The following is a 15,647-nucleotide window of genomic DNA, read 5'->3' on the forward strand; positions in this document are numbered from 1 at the left end:
ATTAAAGTTTTATAATTTCACAATCAAGCCTCAGGTTACTCAGGTAAGTCAACCTCAGGGATGTCAAAAATTTGCGGATGTTTGCGGATGACACAGGATTCTCCGCCAAAGAACGAAGCCTGCGTGCCATCTGTAGTCGATTGCAAAAAAAAAGTTTGGATATTTTTTCTTCATACTCGCAAAAATGGAAGATTTCTCCTAATTCTTCCAAAACTCAACTAATAATATTCCCACATAAACCAAAAGCTCTTTATTTGAAACCTTCAAGTAGACATGTTGTCACGATGAGAGGGGTTCCAATAAATTGGTCAGATGAAGTTAAGTATCTAAGGCTCATGCTAGATAAGAATTTAACTTTCTAAAATCACATTGAGGGCATTCAAACCAAATGTAATAAATATGTAAAATGTCTCTATCCCCTTATTAATAGAAAATAAAAACTTTGTCCAGCCATGTTGTATACTGTACCAATATGGACTCGCTGTTGTAATACCAAAAAGAAAGCTCTGCAGAGAATTCAAAATAAAATTTTGAAAATGATTCTGAAGCTTCCTCACTGGTATATTACCAATGAGTTACATTGAATATTCAATGTTGAAACATTGGAACAAATGTCAAATAAAATAATTAAAAATTTCAGGCAAAAATCGTTACAATCTTCTATTGCCACGATTAATGCGTTATATGTCTAGGTTAAGATAGGTAAAGTAAATTGAAAACGTGTTTTTTTTCTCTTATAAGCAGGTGAAATCAACTCACCTGTAAAAAATCTGAATCGCTACGGCAAATGAAATGGAATATGGAAAATGTTAATAAAATCTTAATGTTTTACCAAATTTGGATGATAGTGTTGTCTAATAACACAGAACACCTAGATATAAGAAATGAATGTAATGTTTGGAATGATACTAATAAAGAAAATAAAATTAAAAAAAGGGTCTGGTATACTGCCAATACTAGACTCCTCTTGGTTTGTTTGTTTTATTTTCGACACTCTACACTTGAGAAGTACATTCGCATCGTATTTTAAATTAAATTATAATAACATAATATACTACACATTTAAATAGGCTCTATGAGTGCGGTAATTAAAATTACCGAAAAAGATCGACGATAAAAAAAATACAGACGTTTCGGTATATTCCGGCTTGATTACTGAAATCTGCGAAGAAAATCACTGAATTTCGGTGAATTGTTTCAAGTTCAACAATATTGGTGAAGATATTTATCGATAAATCAAGCTTCAAAACAAGCTCAAGTGATGACTTTGGTGAAATATTCTACTGAACTGTCGGCAATAAATACCGTAATAATAGCATTTTCAAACGGCTCTTGAAATAAACAGTGAACTTATATGTAGATCCGTTCCATTTCGTTAGTTTTTGTGAAAAGTTTTTTTTAAATTTGCTTGGAAGAAGTGATTTCGAGGAGACGTTGCTGGTTAATTGTTTATTTTTTGGCTAACATCTGAGCGAGATCTGTAAGGGGTTGGTATATTTACTTTTTACTGTAGGAAGTAAAGGAGCAAAAAATCGATGAAGCTGGATCCTCCAATCATGCGCTTGGAATCAGCAGCATTTCGTGATGGTGCAGAACAAGTCGAAATTTGGAGTCATGCGATTATGGAGTACATATGAAACGATTTGGCAAAAATGCAACGGTTTGCAAGCGAATGTTCTCTACCATTCTACTGATTTTGAAAAAAACGACTTTTCACGGCTTGAAATCGGTAAACTAACATTAACCACCCTGCTGGTTAGCTTCTTCAACATGAGGTGATTATTTATGCCATACCAATAAATGTTTGTTTCAAAAATTGGAGTATGAATTGATATTTTACATTGCAAAAATATCTGCAATTTCGCTGCCTCTATCCAAAATGACCGATGATTCGGTAAATACCATACAAAATAGGCGCGGAACTTCGGTAAGCACTGCCGATCTACCAGAAGTTTTGACAGCTCATCCGTCGGGTTTGAATTACAGTCCTTTCAGTAAACTCTTCGTTTACCGAAAGGATTACCGACCGATCAGCTGTTGAGATTTCGATTAACGAATTACTGACATCGGTGATTTTTTCTAACTACAATTTCGTATTATTCTTCTTAGATCTAGTATAATAAACTATGTACTTCGCATCAACTATATCGCCACTCTGCGCACACGACCGTTTTGGTTCATTCTCTTTCTTTGACCTACTCGATATTAGGGGGCAAAACTTCTTCCATACTTTTTTGCGGATGGACAACACTCTGCCGAACTGTTGCACATGGTCTCCATTATGACAGTATTGGACATTTACGGTGGAAGATCGAGGATCTTCAAAGTTGTAGTTGTGGTCCATCCACATACACTGGAACATGGTAATTATTGAACCAGTGGCGATGTCTGGGTCGTCCATTTAAGCATAAGCATAAGCATAAGCATAGATGACCGCACAATTCGTAGTTGCTACTCCGTGATTGACCAGAACAATCGAAGTTGCACAGGGAATTGATGAATGGGCTTGGGATTAGCTTACCATTCTTCAATGTGCACAAATCGAGAGCTCAAATTTTAAAGTCAATAACGGCCACGTCCTTACGGTCATCGGGGAAGGGAAGGAAGGTGACGTCGGGACGGAACAAGCGTTGAGGACGTTGAGGTGCCCTTTGGTGTACCTCAAGGATCAGCTCTCAGTCCTCTACCCATTTGCTGCCACCCTAAACAATTTTCCAACGGTGCTGACTTATTGCTCTACACAAATTTATGCCGATGATGTAGAGCTCTACATTGCTCGGCTTGGCCCTTGTACACAAGAACTTGTTCGAATGATGAATGATGGCCTTGAACGAGAAGCAGATTGGTCGAGACGCAACAACCTCCATCAAACAGTAAGGCTTTGTTGGTCACTAAAAGACGTCGTACCGTATTCAAACGGGAGATAGCGACGAGTAAATCAAACTGCTACAAGGAGTTGTGCCGGGAAGCTGACGCAAATACCTGGGGCAACGCCTATCGAATAGTGATGGTGAAGATAAAGGGCCCAGTTACACCAGCTCAAATATGCTCTGACAAACTGAAGTTGATATACCGCGTGGCCGCCCAAACTTTACGCTGACGTAGATGAAGAAAACGCTGGTAACCAAGTTTCTAACACCGAGCTGAGAACGGTTGCGAAGGCATTGAAGCTGAACAAAGCTCCCGGTCCAACGTAGCGTAACGTAGCGCTAAGGGCAGCAATCTTGGCGTTTCCAGACATATTTAGGACAGCGTTGCAGAAGTGTGCTTCCCAGACAGATGGAAGGTGCAGAAGCTGGTGTTGCTCGGGAAAACGGCCAGGATATCCTGCTTCATATAGGCAAATATGCTTGCTGGATACTCGTGGCAAACTTCAGGAGAAGGTCATCTTCGGCAGGCTGATGATCTACACGGAAGGCAGGAACGGATTGCGGAACGGTGAATGCTATTTGGACAGTCATCGCGTGCGCGGAGAAAGCGTCCAAGTAGAAGAGGAGAGTCAATCGATACAGTGCAGCGTTAAGAACTGCGCAACGTGGAATAAATTTAAGTATAGATAAGGAAAATCATAAAATTGTACGTTATAGTTACTGTATATTATTATCAAAAGATAAATAAATTAATTACTATTTGTATAAAGAAAAGAACGCGTTCAACAGTGCCAGTTGAGAGGCACCCTACACCGAATGCAGGTTCCCGAATATCTGTGTAAAGGTCTGCAAAGCTACTTTCAGAACCGCGTACTGGTTTACGACACAAATCAGGGACAAATGTCTACTAAAGTAACGGCGGGAGTTCCACAGGAATCCATACTTGGTCCAACACTGTGGAACATGATATACGATGGAGTGCTAACCTTGTCACTACCGAATGGAGTCGAGATCGTCGGGTTTGCAGATGACGTCGTTCTTATGATAACTGACAAGACAAGGTGGAGGTGGTGATGGAATCGCTAGATATCATTGAATCGTGGATGACTGGAGTCAAGCTGCAGTTCACTCATCGCAAAACGGAGGTGGTGCTGCTCAGCAACTGCAAGGCGGTTCAGCAGTTTGAGATCAATGTCAGAGGACACGCAATCTCATCGGAACGCTCTCTAAAGCACCTAGGAGTAATGATCGGCGACAGGCTGAACTTCAACAACTATGCATGCGAAAAGACAGCTAGCACTGTAGCTAGGACCATGTCCATTATTGTAGGACCATGAAGCAGTACAAAACGCCTTCTGGCGACCCTTGCCATCGTCCATTTTAAGATATGGAATCTTGGCTTGGGCTGCAGCGTTGGGAACCAAACGTAACCGAGAGAAGCTGGCAGGTACTCTCCGGCTCATGGCTATACGGAGGCAGTGTTCGTTATCGTTGGAATGATCCCCATCTGTATCACTCTGGCTGAGGACATAGCATGGTACCAGTAAAGGGACACATGGAATGTGAGGAATACCGTCAGAATGGTTACAATGGCAAGGTGGCAGCTGGAGTGGAATAATTTGGAGAAAGGAAGGTAGACCCAGAGGCTCATTCCTAATGTGTCGGTGTGGACGACCAGAAAACGTAGAGAAGTTAAATTCTTCATAAAAAAAATCTAGAAAGCAAGCGTCCTAAATCCGGATAACATCGTGCAGAACATGAACCAGCATGAAAACATTTGTAATGCGGTGAACAGAGGGATAACACAGATTATGTTGTCGCTGCAAAGGAGATGGTGTGAAGACCAGAGAACTCCGGGTCGCAATCGGGTAGATATTCCGTCGGGGACAAGATCTAGTAGAGCGGGCGTAGTGTAGTATCGATAATAAGTCGTCGGGCGCCTGCAAACCATAAGTCATCCTCCAACCGGAATTGCAGAACCGACTCTGGCACTTGGCCGTCCAACGTCGAGTCGGAGTAGGCTGAGTCCACCGCCTGGGTCTAGCTGAGTAATTCGCGAAACAACACAGGCTAATGGTGGTCGGGGTGCCTATGAACCGGAAGCTTCCCATCACCGGAATAGCAGGACCGACCTCGGCGTCTGCCGAATAGCGGTTCGAGAGATCTTCCGCCGCCAGGAAAATCTTCGTCGGAGTAGGATAGATCCACGGCCGGGGACAACTCTGAGTAGTACGTAGCATATCACCGGCTTGAGTCGTCGAAGCCCCAGTGAACCGGAAACCATTCTCCAACCGGAATCGCTGGACCGACTTCGGCACTCCACCGGTCAATATCAAAGCATGAAGAAGCGCGTAGCCGGAGTAGGCTAGGTCGGGGACTAGGCCGAGTAGTATCGACCGTCACAAACCAATTCGAATTGCTGGTTTTTCCTATATTTTCCGAACAAATCTTATTATCTCATTAGTGCAGCTGAAAGAGCATTGGATGATATGTTGAAAACTGAACTCAACTAAATTTTGACGAAAATTCAGATGGCACTAGCCTACAATTCACGGCAGTATAAATAAATAAAAAAAAACGTCGTAACGCTGGTGGTTCCATTAAGGTGAAGATGAATCGAAGCCAAACTTCAAATTTTCAAGAGCACGGATCTGCAGAACCGAACACCCGTTTAAGCTGAAAACTTAATCGATTGGTCCCTACCAGCTAGTGACCAATCGATTAAGTTTTCAGCCTGAACGGATGTGCGGTTCTCCTGATTCGTGCTCTTGAAAATTTGAGGTTTGGCTTTGATTCATCTTAACCTTAAGGCTCCCAAAATCAACACGACAAAATATCGACGCGATTACGTTGTTGAGTTGCTGCAAGCACTCTTACATGGAATCATCTAAACTGACGCGACAAAAATCGCCTCGAAATCGCGTCGCTGTGGCTAAGACACGTTCATCAAACTGGGCATGCAGTGAAACATCAGCAAAATCGCAGCGATCGTTTGTCGCTGTCGCCGTATAAAATCGCGTTGATTTGGGGGAGCCTTTACACCTGTTCCTGGAATCGTGATGGACTGTCGAAACATCTATTGGTCTGATAGAGCGTACAACCTTGGATTTATTTTTCAAAATGACTTGCTTTGGTATGCACTACTTGCACAACAATGTAGAATGATTTATGCCAGCCTGCGAACGCTATACTGCTGTACCTCCGCCACCTCAACAAAACTGAAGTTCTTCAAATCACTGATCATGCCTCATTCCATGTTTGGTGATGTACTGCATGTCCGCCTCAGTGTGAACTGAGTTCGTTGTGTTTATGAATTGATTCGTTATGATCATGTAAGTCATCTGCAACGAAACTGTTATAACTTCGTAGCGATTCTGGCAGCACTGGAGCTGTCAACGGTTCACTCGTGCCAACCTAAACAACAACATCCCTTTCCGCTACGAGATCGACCGCAGTGAAATGATTAATTTCCAATCGACATCCGAACAGTAAAGACGGAATAAAGTTAAAATTAATAGTTCGTGTGCGTCTCTTTTATAACTCGGTTCCGCCGGTCCATTTTCGGTTTCCCGGTAGTTTTTCCGCCCAAATACACAATAGTTTGGCGACGAGAAGTTCGGAACTGCGTGAAATTTAATAATTGCATTATTGCGTCGCGTTTGGCTGGCTGCTGCTTTTCCGCAATATGGTGGACCCACTAGACGATGGGGCCGTCGGTGGCGTTGCTGCTGCTGCAGGTGGCGTTGCTGTGATGCCGGTTACGTTTTCGTTCGAGCCGTTCAATGCTGCGACATCGAAATTCGACCGATGGTTGGAGCGGCTGCAGGTTTCATTCCGGATTTACCACGTGCCAGAAGCCGACAAGCGCGATTACCTGCTGCATTATATGGGCGGTGCTACCTTCGATGTGCTCTGCAACAAGCTGAAGAATGCTGAACCACAAACAAAAACGTTCGACGAGATTGTGACTCTTCTGAAGGAGCATTTCAGTCCTGCACCTTTAGAAATTCTGGAAAATTTCAAGTTCGCGAGTCGCAAGCAGCTAGAGCACGAAACACTGAGCGATTACCTGATGGATTTGGAGAAACTCGCTCAAACATGCAACTTCGGTGATCATCTGGACAAGGCCATCCGGAATCAATTCGTTTTCGGCATCCGGAATCGTGTGATACAGTCGCGGTTACTGGAAATTCGTGATTTGACGTTGGCGAAAGCGAAAGAAATTGGATTCGGAATGGAGATGTCTCACCGTGGAACCGACGAAATGCATGGCTCCCGATCGAAAAACGAGGTGCAGCATATTGAGCACGGAGTCAAGAAAACGAAGAAGAAGAAGGCATTCCAGTCGTCGAGTCAAGTTAATTCCCATCATCAGTCAAGCAAGTCGGATGGACGGAAGAAGCAGTGCTTTCGGTGTGGAGATCCGGATCATTTTGCGGACAAGTGCAAGCACAAATCGACTGTCTGCAACTGCTGCAAGAAGAAGGGACATCTGGAGAAGGTGTGCCTGTCGAAGAATAAGGAGAAGAAGGGGACGGATGATGCACATCACTTGGAGGAGCCCTGCGTCATCAAGGACGTTTTCCACCTGAGCGCGGTTCGTGGTCTTGCTGGTAAGTTTCTTTTGAATCTGACGATTAATCACAGAGAGCTGACATTCGAGGTCGACACCGGATCGCCCGTATCCCTTATCAATGTACGAGACAAACGACTCTACTTTAACGACTTGGACATTATCCCTACAGCTACACGGCTTGTAAGTTACTGCGATAATGATATCGGTGTACTCGGTAAAGTGATGGTAAAAGTTGTTGCTCATGATGAAGAGCTCACATTGCCTCTGCACATTGCAGAATCTAGCAGGCACCCCCTGCTGGGTCGCGATTGGCTACTTGCTTTGAATTTGGATTTCAATCGCGTATTCAGACCCGGTACACATTCAGTTTCTTACTGTGGCGGAGCGGATCAATCCACCGCTAGTGCGTTGAAAGATTTACTCAATAAATTTTCACATATTTTCGATGAACGTGTAGGTAAAATAGAGGGGGTACAAGCTTCGCTGACCGTTCGTAAAGATACAAAGCCAGTATACGTGAAGACCAGGCCTGTTGCATTTGCGGTGCGTGATGCGGTCGATAAAGAGATTGACCAGTTCGTGAGTGATGGTATCTGGGAAAAGGTGGACCATTCGGAGTGGGCCACTCCTGTCGTTCCAGTGAAAAAGGCTGGAGGCAGGGTACGACTGTGTGGTGATTATAAAATCACCCTGAATCCACATTTGCTTGTCGATGACCATCCTCTTCCTACAGTTGAAGAACTGTTTGCAACCGTTGCAGGGGGGGAGACGTTCTCTAAGTTAGATCTCTCTCAAGCCTACTTACAACTCGAGATTCGTCCGGAAGATAGGGACTTTCTAACGATGAGCACCCATCGAGGTCTGTTCCGGCCTACCAGGCTCATGTATGGAGTCGCTTCCGCCCCAGCTATATTTCAGCGTCTAATGGAGCAAATTCTCCAGGGTATACCCGGCGTTACTGTCTTTATTGATGATATTCGCGTAACAGGGCCTGATTGCAAAACTCATTTGCTTAGGTTGGGAGAAGTTTTCAAGAGGTTGGATAAGTACAACTTACGTGTGAATCGAGACAAATGTGACTTTTTCTCTGATCGAATCGAGTATTGCGGTTATATGGTCGATAAGGCGGGTATTCACAAGCTACGTAATAAAATTGATGCGATACAAAACATGCCGGTTCCTAAAAATAAGGAACAAGTCCGCTCGTTCGTGGGACTAATTACATACTACGGTCGTTTTTTTTCCCAAACCTCAGTACGATTTTGTATCCGCTAAATAACTTGTTGAAGGATGATGTACCGTTTGTTTGGAGTAATGACTGTGAGAAGTCGTTCTCTTTCGTGAAAAAGGAAATGCAGACAGATAGGTTCTTAGTTCACTATGATCCGTCGTTACCAGTGATTTTGGCTACCGATGCCTCTCCGTACGGCGTTGGAGCGGTCCTCAGTCATCAGTACCCTGACGGAACTGAGCGACCATTGCAATATGCTTCACAGACTCTTACTCGAACGCAGCAAAGATATTCACAGATCGACAAGGAGGCTTATTCGATAGTTTTCGGTGTTCGTAAGTTTCACCAATACCTCTACGGGCGTAGGTTTATCCTTGTCACTGACAACAAACCCATCAGTCAAATTTTCTCAGAATCCAAAGGACTCCCTACTATGTCTGCAATGCGTATGCAGCATTACGCGGCATTTTTACAGGCTTTCGATTACAAGATTCGTCATCGTCGTTCTTCGGATCATTTCAATGCCGACGCCATGTCTCGTTTACCAACACCTCACACTGACCCTGAGTCCGAGATCGAAGAACCAGATGTTGTTGAGGTAAATGCAATAGAAACGCTTCCGCTTACTGTTGATGAGTTAGGTTCAGCTACCCTTTCAGACGATAGTGTTCGCGAGTTACTACGTGCCCTAAGAACGGGTAAAGCGGTCGACGGTAAATTTCGATTTGGCGTAGATCAAGAACAGTTCACTCTGCAGAAGGATTGCATCATGCGAGGAAGTCGAGTCTACGTACCACCTTCGCTGCGAATGAAGGTTCTTCGTGAACTTCATTCAACGCATTTCGGTATTTCTAGAATCAAATCGCTTGCTCGTAGCTACTGTTGGTGGGAAGGCATAGATAAGGATATCGAGAACCTTGTCAAGGATTGCGCTTCCTGTCAAGCTGCTAAGGCTAATCCTCCGAAAGTCTCGTTCCATTGTTGGGAAACGCCATCCGAACCGTTCCAAAGAGTTCATGCGGACTATGCCGGTCCTTTCATGGGTTACTACTACCTAATCTTGATTGACGCGTTTTCCAAATGGCCTGCGGTCTATGTGGTTAAAAACATGACTACTGAGACCACAATTCGTCTGTGCAGAGAATTTTTCTGTACCTATGGCCTACCTTCGGTTTTCGTGAGTGACAATGGGCCACAGTTCACTTCAGGTGATTTTGCCAGATTCTTGAAGATGAATGGCATTGTCCACAAGCTCAGTGCTCCGTATCATCCTGCCACAAATGGCCAGGCAGAGCGGTTCATACAGACGATGAAATCCAAACTGAAGTCTTTGAACTGCAACCGCTCTGAAATACACAGTGAAATCTGCAATATTCTTCTGTCGTATCGTAAAATGCTTCACCCTGCCACTGGATTCTCCCCTGCTATGTTAGTTTTCGGTCGCCAGATCCGTTCAAGGCTTGATCTTATGATTCCTTCGAAGGATCCGAACAGAAGCGAAGTTCAATCTAAGGTAAGAGAATTAACAGTGGGTACTAACGTTGCAATTAGAGAATACGTTCATGAAAATAAGTGGGAATTCGGGATCGTTAAAGAACGGCTTGGTAAACTCCATTACTTGGTACAACTTAATGACGAACGGGTCTGGAAACGCCACATTGACCAACTGCGTAGCGTTGGTGCAGGTATATCGAGTTCTTCAACAGAGGCAACTTCTTTGCGCGGCGAAGAGATCGGTTGTCAAGTTTTTCACGACAACACTACCGCAGTGACTTTTGACTTGCCGTTAAGTACGACGCCGGAAGAAAAGATTCATGCTTCCGCTGACATGACCACTGCTCCTATTTCGACCATTCCGATTCCTTCAACGGGCATCCAATCGCCAATTTCGAATGGAATGGCTAAAACTGGGAGATCTGCAGATTCAGCGAGCTTGCCAGCGGATCAAGGATTGCGACGATCACAGCGGACGATCAAACCGCCACAGAAGCTCAACTTATAGCTAGAACGGAGCCTATTTCGTGGGGAAGAGCTGTTATAACTTCGTAGCGATTCTGGCAGCACTGGAGCTGTCAACGGTTCACTCGTGCCAACCTAAACAACAACATCCCTTTCCGCTACGAGATCGACCGCAGTGAAATGATTAATTTCCAATCGACATCCGAACAGTAAAGACGGAATAAAGTTAAAATTAATAGTTCCTGTGCGTCTCTTTTATAACTCGGTTCCGCCGGTCCATTTTCGGTTTCCCGGTAGTTTTTCCGCCCAAATACACAATAGAAACGTTCTTGGTTGTTCCTAACAAACGTTTTATTCGCATCAGTCCTGCCTGTTGTTTTTTTTTTAATCTGATGATAATACGCCAGTTCCCTGTACGTCAAAGGTTTACTAAACTGGAACTCTTTCCCACCTGATGTAAAACGATTTTTATCGGAAACAAGTTTCAAGAGTGGAGATTTAGATTTTGAAATCGTCATAACTAAATGTATTAAATGAGTAACGTAGAATAGGTAGAATGAAAGTTTTAGTAGGGTGCAGAGCCACTTGGGCACTTCCATGATTCAGTTTGGCATGGGGGTTTTTTCTCGGCCGAAATGTCTGAAACTTTGCAATAAGAAGCGTTTCAATACGACGAATATTGTTGTCAATTATAAGCTTGGTAGTTTTTAAAAAAAAACCCACTGCCGAAGTGAATCAAAAGTGCCAAGAAAAGGATCCGGCTCCCTATGCAATTCAATGTTTTACGCATGTTTTGTTAAATCTGAGGCAGTGAAACTATTGGACAATAAAAACAAATAAACAAACAATACGTTAGGCTGTACTGAAAGTAGGTGCCATATATTTTGGGGCGTCGAAATCAATCTATAGTGAGCAGTTCTCATTCGTCGCCTGGTAGGCACTGAATTTTCCAATACCTAATCGTTCTGTAGTCTTGTTCTTGAAATAAACATGAATTAGATGACATCATTAAGGCTTAATTTGTCTCTTATTTCTCTTACAGAATGGAAAAATGGGGTGATAACTTCGGGGAAGAACTGTGGGACCTGGCTCAAACCATGACGAAGGCTAGCGAAATCACGCAGAAATACAAAGCATACAATGCCCGGGTGGAGCACAAGGACGGCACCAGTCTGATCAAATCTATCGTGGATAATGTCGGCCGGATGTTGATCCGCAAGATGGACGCCATCAAGTGCATCATCAACATGGCCGAGCAGTTGTCCGAGGAGTTCGAGTTCAACGAAACCATCGCGGGCAACTTCACGTACTATTCGAGCAAGTATTCGAATGTGAGTGTGGATGTGATATGTAGGGGTTTCTTCTCATGACTGGTTTTCTTTTCAGATCGATGGTCGACCTGAGCCCAACATACCGTCGTCGTTGGAGGAGAACATCTGGATGTACCGGAATATGTATTTGAATCCAGATACGCACTTCTTCAACATCTCGGTGAACACGTCGTACAGCTCGGTGCACGTGCCCCAGAACGTGTACGACCGGTACCCGTGGGTGATGGAAGCTCTCCAATGGTCCGAAGCGTTGGACGACGTGTTCATGCAGAACTACAACTCGGATCCGGCGCTGTCGTGGCAGTATTTTGGTTCCTACACGGGTATTCTGAGGCATTATCCGGCGTTGGAGTGGGACCGACGGCAGGTGGATACATTCGACTGTAGAAAGCGGTCGTGGTACATTGAAACGGCCACCTGCTCGAAAGACATTGTGATTTTGCTCGATAATTCCGGTTCGATGACCGGCTATCGTAACTACATAGCTCAATTAACTGTTAAAAGTATACTAGATACGTTTTCCAATAACGATTTTATCAACATCTATAAGTACTCGAACGACGTAGATCCTTTAGTGGATTGTTTCGCGGTAAGTTTTTGAGTAGTAGACGGTTGTGGGAGGTTTCACAAGTTTCCCATTATATGTTTCAGGATATGCTGATTCAAGCAACTCCGGAGAACATTCGATTTATGAATGAAAAGGTTCGAGGACTTGAACCAGATGGCTATGCCAATGTCAAGAAAGCCTTCGTGAAGGCTTTTGAGCTGTTACAACATGTGAGATTCGATTAAACCATTCCTTGCAATAGCTATTCCTTACTAACTTCCATATTTCTAGTACCGTGAGATGCGAAGGTGCAACGAGACGGTTAGTGGTTGCAACCAGGCCATCATGTTGATCACTGATGGAGTGCCCAGTAACATAACCGACGTGTTCGAGCAGTACAATTGGTTCGAAAATGGAACCAAAATTCCGGTGCGAGTGTTCACTTACCTTCTTGGACGGGAAGTGACCAAAGTGCGGGAAATCCAATGGATGGCTTGTTTGAATCGAGGCCATTACTCACACATCCAATCGTTGGATGAAGTACAGGAAGAGGTGCTGAAGTACGTAACTGTGATAGCAACGCCTTTGGTTCTGCAAGGCGTTGAACATCCTCCGACATGGACCCATGCGTTCACGGATACAGCGGTATGATGATTGATCTAAAACACTCTGAGGTCTTCTATTAAAAAGTTGTTTTATTCTTCAGGAAAATCTTCAGTCGGATGCAGACGACGATGAACCACCTCGGTTGATGATTGCAGTCGGTGCACCAGCATTCGATCGGAAAGCGAATCATTATAATGAAACTCGGACGGCACGACTGCTTGGAGTAGCGGGAACGGATATTCCTCTCGAAGATCTGGATGATCAGACGCTGCCTTACAAGGTTCGCTCATGGGTTTTATATTTCATCACATGTTTTTGTAATATCTCCTTCTTAGCTTGGAGTAAACGGATACTCTTTCATCGTGAGTAACAACGGATACGTGGTAATGCATCCAGATCTTCGACCTGTTTACAAAGGTCGTCTCAAGGAGAACTACAACAGTATAGATTTAACAGAAATCGAGCAAGTACTGAACGATATCATGGAAGCCTCGGACGAAACTTTGACGGGACGTGAAGTGAATCCGCAAATGGAAGCTCTCAGAGAAAACTTGGTCTTTTCGAAATCGGGCAAGATGTTGAAGGTTCCGGTTCGGTTTCATTACGATAAAATGCGGCGAGTGTCGCTGGAATATCAGGACTATTACTACGAACCCTTGGAGAACACTCCATTCTCGTTGGGTTTAGTGCTGCCCCATGATTACGGCAATACATGGATTAAGGTTGGAGATGAGATCAAACGAAACCAGCATATGGGACTGAACATATCCGACTTTTTCGTTGGAGAGAATTGGAAACTTCATCCGGATTGGTAGGATTCGTTATTTTGAATCGTTGTACAAACACCTAAATAATTAATTTTAATGTTTACGTTGTCAGGATCTACTGCAAATACCACTACCTGGAGGGCCACGAGTTCAAAACCCCGGAGGATGAGCTGCGCCACTTTTTGGTGCGGCTTTACGAACCGAACTGGAAATGGTTCCAGCAGTATGAGTCCGAGCCGGACGATATCGAAAAAGATGGTGACGAACGTGAGTAGGCTTCAAAATTTCCCCATAATTCAAATCTCCACTCCCTCTTATGCCTTTGCAGCGAACTGTGGTAGAAAAACGCTGGACGATGATGCTTACTATTGCAATAAGGAGCTAGTTCAGCTGTTGGTATTTGACGCGAAGGTGACAAACACCAGCTACCGGAATTGGGAGTTTGAGAATGAAAATGAGCGAAGAATCATTGATATGTACAACGCCACGCTACGCTTCGTTGCAACTATGAGTGGCCTTACGAGGTGGCAGTTTATTTTTGGGGAGGTTGAAGTAGATTCTGACAACGAGTTCGGTGACTATCACAAAAAAGCCATCGACGAGACTTGGTACAGAAGCGCCATCTTGCAGCACAAAATTGATCCGAAAAGTTTCGTGTATTCGGTGGCTCACGCTTCGGACGAACCGGAAGACGAAGAACTGAAAGTTACCGCGTCGATGGGCATCTTTCCTAGAGATGGAGGTTTTGAAACACCAGGCTGTGTAACGGGATTCCAATTTTCGCATCAGCTGATGTACGAGCGCTTCATGGAAATTACGTCGAGAACAACAGTATGTCATATAAGTTGATAGAGTTCTTTTAGAATTGATACTAATTTTTCTTTCAGTGTGATGGCTGCATAGAAACTTGCAATTCGGAAAGCCGTGATTGTTACGTAATCGACCACAACGGGTATGTGGTTTTGTCGGAGACCTACAACGATACGGGTCGATTTTTCGGCGAAATTCAAGGCGCAATTATGCAATCGATGGTGGACAAGGAAATCTTCTCCATGATAACGGTATTTGACCTGCAAGGGCTGTGCGACCATGAACGAGTAGCTCAGAACGATGGTTTCTCGTTGATGCATGTAAGTATTTTCCTTCTAGCAGTGCATCATGAAATACTTTTCAAAGTATTAAAATCGATCTACCTCTACCAGTCTCTTCAAATTTTAACTGTTCAAATACATAGACAAGATCACATAAATGAGGTCAAGTTCTGAGAGAAGATTAAGCCTTGCTGAATGAGAAGAATGAGATTATCGAAATGGCTGGAACTATAAACAAACGGCTTTTTATGCATAACTTGCTGAGAGTCCCGTAACGGAACTTTAGATATTTCTTCAAATGTTTCACTAAAGATTTATCCAGGTATCTCTCAGAGCGAATCCATGTACAAGGGCCTAATCCACCTAATTTTCATGATTATCTGCCCGGGTTTGATTCGAAGTTTTTTAGACTATACCTACTTGATACTTGATGGGCTGTTGCGTTGAATATATGTCGAATGAAGAAGCCTTCTCCATTGAACCCGGTCAATCGCATCCAGTTACCCTGAACGTTAAGTGACCTTGAATCCTCCTCAACTACAAAAAGCCATCCAGTGCACGATGTGCCACGGAGGTGACGGCCTCTTCCTGGTTCTCAACTGAAAATTAACTTAGCTTTCCTCGGACATGCAAGCTACATGTCCAGCCCACCACGACCTTAACAATATC

At 43.9% G+C, this 15,647-nt stretch overlaps 1 protein-coding gene across 3 annotated transcripts in view; it reads left to right on the forward strand.

The window, feature by feature from the left end:
- LOC5574272 (voltage-dependent calcium channel subunit alpha-2/delta-3) overlaps window positions 1–15,647 on the forward strand; it is an 82,097-nt gene that overhangs the window by 38,336 nt on the left and 28,114 nt on the right. For 2 of the 3 annotated variants that reach the window (XM_021844867.1, XM_021844865.1), the window contains 9 exons: window positions 11,679–11,967; window positions 12,023–12,556; window positions 12,619–12,744; window positions 12,806–13,159; window positions 13,221–13,400; window positions 13,456–13,931; window positions 14,000–14,154; window positions 14,216–14,718; window positions 14,775–15,017. In XM_021844867.1, coding sequence (XP_021700559.1) covers window positions 11,680–11,967; window positions 12,023–12,556; window positions 12,619–12,744; window positions 12,806–13,159; window positions 13,221–13,400; window positions 13,456–13,931; window positions 14,000–14,154; window positions 14,216–14,718; window positions 14,775–15,017 — 2,859 coding nt within the window. In that variant the 5' untranslated portion in view covers window position 11,679. The remainder of the gene's footprint in view (window positions 1–11,678; window positions 11,968–12,022; window positions 12,557–12,618; window positions 12,745–12,805; window positions 13,160–13,220; window positions 13,401–13,455; window positions 13,932–13,999; window positions 14,155–14,215; window positions 14,719–14,774; window positions 15,018–15,647) is intronic. The other variant, XM_021844866.1, reaches the window with a different exon arrangement.

This window comes from Aedes aegypti, chromosome 2, assembly GCF_002204515.2.
Source record: "Aedes aegypti strain LVP_AGWG chromosome 2, AaegL5.0 Primary Assembly, whole genome shotgun sequence".
Lineage (NCBI taxonomy): Eukaryota > Metazoa > Arthropoda > Insecta > Diptera > Culicidae > Aedes > Aedes aegypti.